Genomic DNA, 10,526 nt, shown 5'->3' with positions numbered 1-10,526 from the left:
TTCGGGGGGAAGCTAGCTGTGCTAAATCTTTTCAAATTCATCAAAAAATGCTAAAGCGCTAAATAATTAGCTCTGCTATCAGAAGCTCAGTAGAAATGTTCCCACCACTGTATTTTTATAACTTTTATCTAATTGTGTAAAGTTTTAATTCTGCTGCTGTGATGAAACATTTTTCCCTCTTTGGAGAGTTCGGAGCTACGGGCGTGAAAAAATACACCTCTTTAAAAATTCAGTGTTTTTTATGCATTTATGGGTGAGAAAGTTATTTAACTACAAACAAATGTTAAAGATTAATTCATTAAACAAAATAAGTGCTTCCTGGAGGAGGTAAAAAGTTAGCACACCCTCCCTGCAGTGGTTAATATTTAGCTGAAATAACTTCAGTAAGAAGGTTCAAGAATTGGACTGAGAAGATGTTTAATAATTTCTGGGCTTTGACTAGGCCAACGGTGAATCTACTGGTGAGTTTTGGGTCATTTTTCTGCTTCAGATTAGAGCTTCAGGTTCTGATCATCCCCAGATCATGACACTTCCACCTCCATGCTTCAGTGTTGGAGCTACTTTGTTCCAAACGCGACCACATGGCGCCCTCTGGTGGCTGTTCAAGGAATGACAGCTTCTTGCATTTTAAATGGACCCAAATGAAGGCCGAGCTGGACTCGGTTTTGCTCTAAAATCACTTTTTGGCCTATTTAAATCAGAAGAAGAAGAGCAGGAGTCTCGTTGTAAGGTCTTTATTTAGCGTTCGGGGTCCTGGAGCAGCAGCGCCTCCAGCAGGAGCAACAGAGCTTTTTACACGGAGGACAAATCATTTAAACAGGAAGTTAAAACGTCTTAAACGGGAGGGAASATCGTCTCCGAGAGCCTGGACACAAAGACGTCCATCCAGAGGAGGAGACGCTTCGTCCTGATTGGTCGACAAGCGGAGAGTCGTTGGCTGGGAAAGCAACAAAACACGTCTCATGCATTCACCTCAAGGAAACAGACTGGAAAAGAAAGACACGTTTTGGCAGGTTGAGCTTTAAATGTAACATGAATAAATGGCACCGAGCTGCTGCTCCTCCTCCTCTTCCTCCTCCTCCTCTTCCTCGGGGGAGGAGTCGCATTTTAGGAACCAACAAAAGAGGAAAACATGCAGAAAAACCCACAAATAGGGAAATTTTCACCATTAGCGACACGTTCAGGTTTTAAGGAAGCTTTATGTTTACTTTTTTTTTTTTTTTTTTTTTTAAACAATAATTACATCAGAAGCAGATTTTTTTTTTTTTTTTACATTTTGGATGTTTAGTTTTTTTTTTGCTCTGTTTTCCAGCTGCAGGGGCTGATGGGACACCAGAACCCGGTGGGTCGGTCCGCCGAGCCGGTTCCTGTTCTACGAGGCGCCGACCGGCTGCAGAGGAGGGCAGGGGGAGGAGCCGCCGCTGTAAGCCCCGCCCCCGGCGGGCGGCGCCCCCTCGTGGACGGCGGAGGTGGCGTCTTCGTTGTAGAGGCGCTTGATGCCGTCGTAGAAGTCGTCCACGTCCATCTGCTCCACCTAGAGGCAGACGGAGGTAATGCACATTTACATCATTGTTTTTTACCTAAAAACAACAAACAAAACAACCAGAGTGAAGTTGGTCAGGTGGTCAAACGTTTTACAGACTTTAATAAACGTTTCCAGAGGTCAGAGGTCAACCAGCCAATCCACTTTTACAAATCAAATGAAACATTTGTGCAGCAAAACATTTTACTTGTGCCGTTATAATAATAAGATTTAAAGGGAAAAAACGTTTCCAGAGGTCATTGATGTAAACTAATTGATTAATCCTGTAAATGGTTGACCTTTGATGACCTTCGGAGCCATTTGTGAACCAAACTCCAGGGCTCACCTTGCGCTTGGCGGAGGCTTTGCAGCGCAGCGGGGCTTTGTGCAGGTGGCTCAGGCGTTTCGGGGAAGGGGGCGGAGCTTTGCTCTCCTCTCCAGCCTGAGGCGGGGCGGGTTGGTCCCTGGAGGTCTCCATGGTGCCTGGACCAAAACAGACCAAGAAGAAGAGCCACATTCACACCACGTTATGTGATCGGTCGTATTTACGGTGGCTCACTGGGGCCATAAAGGTAAAAAAAATGTGACATTTTTCAGTTTTTAAAAGCCTTTAGACGACAGGAAGTATTGGTTCATTTGCATCTTTTAATGTTTTTCTAACATTGAACAAAAAGAGGCTTAATTAGTTAAATAATCACAGAATCTGCTAAATGTGATTATTTGTTCATCAGATTAATTGATTAATCGCAAAAACAACCAATTAATCATCCAAATAATCAATTAACCTGCAGAATAAATACGTATATTTTTATTTTTTCCAGACTTCATTGTCATATTTGAGGCTCTAAACCAGTTTGATTCATTGGCCCGAGGCTAGAAGAGGTTCTGCATGGTTCTTCTGGACCGGTTCTGGAGGGAACCTACCCAGCGGGCGGCGGCGTGCCGGGGCGGCGAGCTGCAGGGGGTGGTAGATGTAAACGGTGTTGGGAGGCAGGGAAGCTCTGGGAGTGGACAGGCTGCGTGAGACCAGCTCTCTGCTGCGGATCAGCGCCGAGCTGTCCATCTGGGAGGAAGAGGAGCGGGAGAGGAAGAGTTACACCTGGTCGCCACGGCGACGCAGAGGGACTTAAGGACGTCTGCTCTGATTGGAGGATTCAGACTGAGATGGAGAAGGATTTTAGTCGGGCAGATTCAGAGGCAGCTAAACAGATTATAATGGTTAAGAGGAGGGAAGGAGACAAGGAAGGAGGGAAGGAAGGAGGGAAAAGAGAAGGATGGAGGGAAGGAGAGAAGGAGGGAGGGAACAAAAGAAGGAAGGAGAGAAGGAAGGAGGGAAAAGAGAAGGATGGAGGGAAGGAGAGAAGGAGGGAGGGAACAAAAGAAGGAAGGAGAGAAGGATGGAGGGAAGGAGATAAGGAAGGAGGGAAAAGAGAAGGATGGAGGGAAGGAAAGAAGGATGGAGAGAATAAAAGAAGGAGGGATGAAGGAAGGAACAAAAGGATGGAGGGAACAAAGAAAAGATGGAAATAAAGGATAAAAGAAGGAAGAGGGAAGGAAATATGGGAGGAAGGTCAGACTAAAGAAAAGAAAAATATATTAAATATTTTAGGGAATAAAATCTGGAAACTTAATTTTTTTTTAATTTGGTCTAAATTGATCTCCATCTGTTCCGGTTCATAACCTTTGACCTTCACTCCTCTGCTGTCTGGCTTCACGGCTTCATGAGCCTCTAGCTTCGTTGTGATGAAGACTCACCTGAGCCTTCCTCAGCAGGTCGATGGTGAGCGCCAGCCAATCAGGACAGCAGGTCTCCAGGTCCAGGCTGACCAGGGCCAGGGCCAGAACAGAGCCTCTGAGCTGCAGATCAAATCAGACCCAGTCAGTCAGAACCAGCCGCACACCAACAGGAAGCGGCGGCGGCGGCGCCGGGCGCCCACCTGCATGAGGGCGTGGTCGGCCAGGCAGGTGTAGAGGCGGCGGGTGAGGAGGCAGAGGTGCTGGGAGCGGTTCAGCCCGGCGGAGTCCAGGAAGCCGGAGTGAGACGCCGTCACCGTCGCGTGGAACTGAGGCACAAAGCAGAGCTGTTCACATTTCCTGCCACCGGGTGGCACTGCTGAGCCGATTCAGTCTCTCATCTACTTTAATCTATGAAATACAAACTGAATCAATACTGTATTTTTGATGTTTAATCAGAGGCTGAAACAACTTTTACCCTCTAAAGAAACCAGGAAACGAGCAGAAATTTATTTTAGAATTCAATTATTCACAAGATTAATCAGATTAATCTGTTATTCAGACTTAAATGAAGATTTTTCATTTAACCGCTCAAGTCTTTTTTACGCAACATGGAAAAAAAACAAAAGCAAATAAAGAAATAATTCAGTTCCTTTTTTAAATGTTGCTGCCTGAACTGCAACAAGACTAATTTAGTGAACGGCTGTTTTTAACCGATTAGTGTTTAGAAGGCAAGAGGCGCCGCTGCCAAGCCGAGTCAGCAGATTCACGACAACAACTAAAACACCCAGTCAGAATTTAACCTTTTCATGAATCGTTACATTACTTCTATGACTGATTAATCACGATGAATCTGATTAATCGTTTCAGCTCTAAGTGTGTGTGTGTGTGTGTGTGTGTGTGTGTGTGTGAGTGAGAGACACGTACGATGTGCAGGAAGTCCAGAGCGGTGGCGGTGTGCAGGTCCCAGTCCAGTTTGTCCAGGATGAGTCTCTCCATCCTCAGGATCTCCGACGGAGAGCAGCCGCAGTTACTGGAGGCAGCCAGCTCCTTCAGAGAGGGAACACACTGAGACACACACACACACACACACACACACACGGTTAGCCTCCCCCTGCCGTTCCTCCAGCGGCGCTGCCCCCCGGTGATGAAGGCTTTTACCTCGTCCTCCTCGCAGGTCTTGGCAGCCAGGAAGAAGCAGGCGACGGCGATGCAGCGCAGATACTTCGGACGGACCTGAGAACCRWTAATCGATCGATGGAAGGAAAACACAGAGGTTTTGAGTATTTATTGTCGATATAGTTTTGACCTAACACAGATGTTCTGGTACCAGAACCAGGTTGTGTTGTTCTTCCGGTACCTTGATGGGAGCCAGGAAGCGGTCCAGGATGCTAACGGCTAACACCAGGGTCTCCGGGTAGAGCTGCAGCCGGCCGTGGAGCTCCGTCAGCCAGCGGACCGCCTCGTCCCGCTGCGCCGGGGAGACGTCTGCGTCCTGAAACCACAGGGACAGGTTACCATGACGACGGCCAGGCTTCCATCTTTCCCACTTTGAAGACTTAAAACGACACAAATGAACCGAAAAGACGACATTTAAATTCACTATTATATGATCTGAGTTATTATATTATTAATAAAGTTTCTTTATTGAGTAAAATAAAATATAATTTAATTTTATGTTTCACTGGTCTGAAAAAAAAAATCAGTAATTTAACAAAAAGATTTTAAAAACTTGGTTTAACATATAAAATATAAGCAGATCAATAAAGAATAATAAGTTTTTTAAATTAAATTCAAAACTTTCTCACCAAGTCTTCTGACATTTTCAAATGAAAATAATTTTGCTAATTTTACTGAACCTAAAACAGAAAAAGTTTAGATTTATCTTTAAATTTTTTGAATCCTTTTATCAGGTGTATGAATACATCTGGTTTCAACTGTTAATGTTTTCAAAATTCACCTTTTTAATCAAACGTTACATTATGTACAGACCTTAAAAACAACTCATTGAAGTTCAAGGATTTTCAAGAACTTTTAAGGATTTAAAGTATGAAGCCTTCCTGTGGGGTCAGAAGGTCAAATGGACCGGACAGAAACTTTAACTTCGTTTGTTTATTAATGGACGTAAACGACAAGCGAGAAGAAGAGTTAAAACAGGGCTGTTCAAAGTGTGGCGCGGGGGCCGTTTGTGGTACCTTGAAATGATTTTGTTCGGCCACAAATAAAAACTGGGGGAAATTTGGCCAAGAAAACAGGAAACAGGTGAGAACCCAAAAAGTTAGAAATTTTTCTTTTATCTTCTTAAAGCAACAGTGAAAGCATTTTTATGTTTGGATCTAAAATGGATATTCAAACTTCTTTTATTTTTATTTTTAAAACCAGATAAATTACAGCAAACTAAGTTTTCACTTTGAATTTAACGACTTTGGTTTGGAAACAGTAGTTGAGTTAAGGCGTGTCCAGGATCTGACAAAATGTCTGAAGCAAAGAGGTGACGCCACGAAGCGCAGACAGGGTGAGACCAGCTGATCGAACGCAAACACACACACACCCTGTCAGCTGGTTTGTTCTGTGACTCAGTGTTTCTTGCTGCTTTCTGAATGTGTGTCACGTCTGAGAACTGCAGGTTTTATTTCTGTCTTTTGTGAAACGCTGAGTCGAAACGCCGCCCAGACTCACGTGACCATGGCAACCGAGCAATTCGTCAACAGTTTAACAATCGTTTCGCAACTTTAGCCTCACGGTTTGGAAACACGTCACACCTCATGGAGACTGAAAAAAATAAAACATTTTTAAGGATATGATTCTCTGCGGTTGGTTGGTTTTTCATAAACCGGTGAATGAATAGACGGTATTTATGGCATTTATGGTATTTCATATTTAGAAAGTGGGTTGGAATGTTGGTTGTGTTTTGCTTTCGATTCCTAAACCAACTCTATTTAAAAAGCACTTCAAAGAAACAGCAGCCATTTACTAAAACCAGCTGCACAACCAGAATGACTAGAATAGATAAAACACAATAGAAATACAATACAAGAAAACACAGAGAGAAGAAAATCTAAATAAAATGATTCCCTCCCGTCTGTTCCTCCATTTCTGGATCCAAATAAATCCTCAAAACATTTACAAGTTTGTTAATTATAAAACTCGAGAGAAACATTTTAAGACATTAATTTTAATTAATACATAAAAATTTAACAGAATTTATTTATTTATTTTTTTACTTTCGTAAAAGTTTTGACGGAACCTTTTTATTTGTACGTTTCTGGTACATCCGTAAATCTGACGCACAAGCGACATCCGCTAACAACAGTGATGGAAAAAACTTCTCTGTTTTAATTTCTGCTTCTAAAAACGATCTGATTGGTTCCCAGAAAAGACTGTTCAAGTTGTGCTAAAAGGAGTTAGCCTATCAGCGAAGCTATGCTAGCCTAAAACAGCAATAACAGGGATAGGGTTTGGGTATGCTAGCTCAAAATAGCGTCTCAATTCTAACGGTGTAGCAGCTACTGCAACTCATAAATGTTTTAGTGTTTTATTCAGAACCTGAACAACAAACTGGAGGTTTGGGCTTTAGCATTTTTCAGAGTTTAGTGTCTCTGTAAAAGTTAATAAAGTTAAATTTGTTTACAGAGACGCCTGGGAGCCGCTGCTGCCTCTATTTCTCCTTTAGTCAAAAACAACAAACAGAAACTTTGACCAAAGTTGACTTTGACCTCATATGGATGCATCTGCATGTATATGACAGAGAGAGTCGACGCTTCCTTCTTGTGTCGTTTTACGGTTTCACAACTGAAAGGGAAGAAAAAGCAGAAATGGGTTTGTTTTTGACGTCGTTCAGGTTTTTCCCTGAAAACCGACTGAAATCAGTGACGTAAAAAAATCCCAAAATGAAGCCAGAAACGGTTTCCACAGTGGAAAATCTCTCTGACTGGTTTGAGACCCAGTAACCAGATTTAAATAAAATTTACTGTTAGGAGTATTTTTTTAGTACGCTGTAGTAAAAATTCAGTTTTATTATGAAGTATTTCTGCTCTTACTTGAGTAAAATCTCTGGATTTTCTTCCCACTGAATGAAAAACAAACATGTTTCAACCAAAAACTCACAAACACAGAAACACACCTGCAGTTTAGTTACAAGTTATTTAGTGAAAGAAACTGATTTGGAAAAATTCATTTTGCCTTATTTTATTTTATTTTTTACTTAAATGAATTATCATCATTTTGGTTCTTAAAATACTACTGAACTTTATATTTTGGTCTGTCTGATGATGTATTAAATGACTGATAATTTAATCAGTTACTCAGTAAACTTTTTACCAAATATGTTTTTACTCTTACTTGAGTAATTTCTTGGACGATACTTTTTACTTTTACTTCAGTAAAAATATATTGAAGTACTGCGATTGTTACTTGAGTAGTTTTTGGCGACTCTGTTGTTAGAGCACCTGAAAAAAGAAAACCAACTTAAAAGTAACTTTTCAGCAAGAGATAGAAGTCAATAATTTCTCAATATTGATGTTTGTTTCATTGGCAGATTATTTCACTAGTAATGTGGGAAAAATGTCTTGTTTTATGTGAATAGAAGTTTTTTTTTAAATCAAATTTAAGGAGTTTTTAAAGAAAACAAGCTCAGATTTCTTGCTGAAAATGTACTTATAAGTTTTTTTTGTGTCATTTCTGTAGATATTCTCTCTGGAAACGTGTTAACATGTATAGTTTCTGCAGTTTTTCGCCGGTCCTGACCTGGGAGGTTTGCTTCTTGGCCACGTAGCCCCTCCACGTCTGGGCTTCCCTAGAGGCGGCCTTCTCCAGGAGAAAAGACAGCCTCTGGCGTCCCCAGGGTTGGGCGAACTTCATCCTGGCCTCCCCGGGTCGAGCCGACCTCCCCACTGGATACAGCTACCTGCACACACACACACACACACATACTTGTATTTCCCAAAACGTGAGGACTTAGTTTTGCGAGTGACTAGGTGGTTACACGTGGGGACACAACTTTCTAAATGAGCTAGACTCTGTTTTAGGTTTTGATTTTTTTCTTTAGCCTTCCATCGTGTTATAATTTCATTCCCTCATCAAAACCAGACCTGGAGTGTTGCTTTGATTCTTTCACATACGTTTGAAGAATCCTTCAATCTCCATGGCAACCATTCAGCTGTGCAAAACGCCTGGGTGGGCCTAGCCCCATCTTCTAAACTCAGTTCCTTCAGACTAGCCAGCAGCAATTAGCAAACACCTGCTGAGCTCATTATGGAAGCTGCTGCTCAGTGAAACGCTGGTATAAATGATTTGTTTAAGGGTTAATAAAGGCAGAGTTTCAGAGAGAGCAGGAGTTTCTTAAAGAGACAGAGGTCCAATTTTAAGGCGTTGAATTACTAAGTTAAATATCTTTTAAGTCATATTTGTTATATGTGGCATTTTTAAAACAATCAAAGGTGACAGTTAGCTGATTGTGCTATAATATTACTGCCCCATTCATTTTTGGAAATCGTCAATCTGCTGATATTTACATGTGAAGCCAATCTTACTTGCCTCCATAAAGGTCTGAAAATCAGCCACTGTCCCCATTTGCTCTTGATGATTTCAGACAAAAAAAAAAAAAAGTCCAACATTGGAATCGCCAGGTCAGGATCTTAAAGATTGGTGATCGGACAGAAAATTGTAATCGGTGCACCTTTAAATCAAACTGATTTGAAAACATAAGGCCGTGGTTTTGCAACTCAAGTAACGACTGTTAACATGACATCCTAGACTGGTGATGTTTATAATGGGAAACATAAAATGTTATGACAATTTTTACCTAAATATCTAATAAAAGTCATAAATTAACCAGAAAAATTGGTAAAATATTAATTACGAAACTGAGGCTGAAGGGCAAAATCTAAAATGTTTAAATATGGAATTTCTGAGATTTTTTATATTTTTTTCCTTTCAGAGGCTTCAATGTAAGAAAATCAGTTTTTGAATATCCGACACATCGCTGTGCTAAAGATACATTCGTTTCAACATCTGACACCATCATAGTTGAACAAAAATATGGTAATTTGTAAAGTTATTCTTCAAACTTTGCTGCATTATAACCGCAAAGATACAGATCAATATTTTTAATCAGTTTTTACTGACATTCAGCTGCAAAATGTTCATTATTACAAAACATCCAAAGCTCAGTCAGACTGAGTCCAGACCTAAATGAAAATTTACTTTGACTAGGTCATTCTAAGACTTGATCTAAATCACCCTATAATATCTTTGGATGGATAATTGGTCAAAAGGGTTGGATTTTGTCAACAAAAACGTAATAATTCTAGTTGCTAATTTTAAACAAAGCTTTAGAAACAGCCAGCGCTTGCTGACAGGTTGGAAAACACCTGGACGGTCCGACAGAAATTAGGGAAATTTCCAGATCTCAACAGACAGGCGCATTTGAAAATGAAACGAACTACTTTCTGGAATGCAGCTAATTTCACAGCGAAGCTAGCAGCTTGATGGCTAACGTCACGGACAACAAAAAGAAGATTTATTGTTTAAATATATTCTAGAAACAAAACTCAGAGCTTTCCGTTGGGGTGAAATAAAGGCGATCGGTTGCTATGTTGCAGTAATAAACACGAACACGACCACAGGGACATTTAAATGCCCGAGTCAGCGCCAGGAAGTAGACGGAGCCCGGCGTCTTACCTCCCCTGCGAAGCGGAGAAAACCACAGTTGGGTTTCATCCGGTCCTCTCGATCCAAGCAGGAAGAAAGACGGGTGGAATCGAGGACCCGTGCTCCGGTTTAGTCGTCCATTGTGAGTTTTGAGGGTAGAGGGGTTGATATATAAATATATAAAAAAAAAGAACGGAATATAGACGGGATACGTCTACTTCCGAGGAGGGGACTGGGAGGAGAGAGAGGGAGCGGATGAAACCCCGCCCACCTACGGCCAGAGCTAACGCGAGAAACAATCGCACCTTCTGTTTGTAGTTCATTGTTATGTAACGATGCCACTGTAAATAAGGCGTTACATTTGTACAAATACAGATTTTACCTTCTGTTTCACACGCTCACAGCGCACACACACTAAATATAGAGAGCAGATAAAAAGAGCAAATATGTACATTTATGTACGCGGGTTAGCATGGTGGAAAAGTACTTTTTATTTGTTCCATAACATTTGTGGAACAAAAACAGTCAAAAGTAAAATAATAATAAAAACAATGAAATCAAACAAAAGAGTTCAGTTATTTTCTTTATTAGTTTTTCATTTGTTAGTTTATTTATTTTT

General features: G+C 41.1%; 1 protein-coding gene across 2 annotated transcripts; it reads right to left on the bottom strand.

Annotated features, from left to right (window-relative positions):
• Nucleotides 1–718: 718 nt before the first annotated feature.
• ccni (cyclin I) lies at nucleotides 719–10,172 on the bottom strand. 2 transcript variants are annotated; one of them, XM_008424570.1, is made up of 10 exons: nucleotides 9,938–10,172; nucleotides 8,003–8,162; nucleotides 4,617–4,814; nucleotides 4,418–4,492; nucleotides 4,184–4,324; nucleotides 3,460–3,585; nucleotides 3,278–3,379; nucleotides 2,447–2,585; nucleotides 1,869–2,005; nucleotides 719–1,534 (listed from the first exon to the last, which is right to left on the bottom strand). In XM_008424570.1, the coding sequence occupies exons 2-10, from the start codon at nucleotides 8,114–8,116 to the stop codon at nucleotides 1,373–1,375; spliced, it is 1,194 nt and encodes a 397-aa protein (XP_008422792.1). In that variant the 5' UTR covers nucleotides 8,117–8,162; nucleotides 9,938–10,172; the 3' UTR covers nucleotides 719–1,372. The 2 variants fall into 2 exon arrangements, with proteins under 2 accessions (XP_008422792.1, XP_008422793.1); XM_008424571.1 differs by having other exon boundaries at nucleotides 4,617–4,751; nucleotides 9,938–10,170.
• Nucleotides 10,173–10,526: the final 354 nt, after the last annotated feature.

Source organism: Poecilia reticulata, linkage group LG12 (assembly GCF_000633615.1).
Source record: "Poecilia reticulata strain Guanapo linkage group LG12, Guppy_female_1.0+MT, whole genome shotgun sequence".
Classification (NCBI taxonomy): domain Eukaryota; kingdom Metazoa; phylum Chordata; class Actinopteri; order Cyprinodontiformes; family Poeciliidae; genus Poecilia; species Poecilia reticulata.
The sequence above is the reverse complement of the archived record's forward strand: the minus strand, read 5'-3'. Positions and strand labels throughout refer to the sequence as shown.

What these genes read in the sequence shown, in the direction of transcription:
- ccni (XM_008424570.1), bottom strand. Translation starts at nt 8,116, where the DNA reads ATGAAGTTCGCCCAACCCTGGGGACGCCAGAGGCTGTCTTTTCTCCTG. An exon ending in CCAAGAAGCAAACCTCCCAG is followed by an intron (nt 4,815 to 8,002) that starts GTCAGGACCGGC and finishes TGTCGTTTTAAG; the next exon opens with TCTTCAAAGTGGGAAAGATG. An exon ending in AAGCCTCCGCCAAGCGCAAG is followed by an intron (nt 1,535 to 1,868) that starts GTGAGCCCTGGA and finishes GTCTGCCTCTAG; the next exon opens with GTGGAGCAGATGGACGTGGA.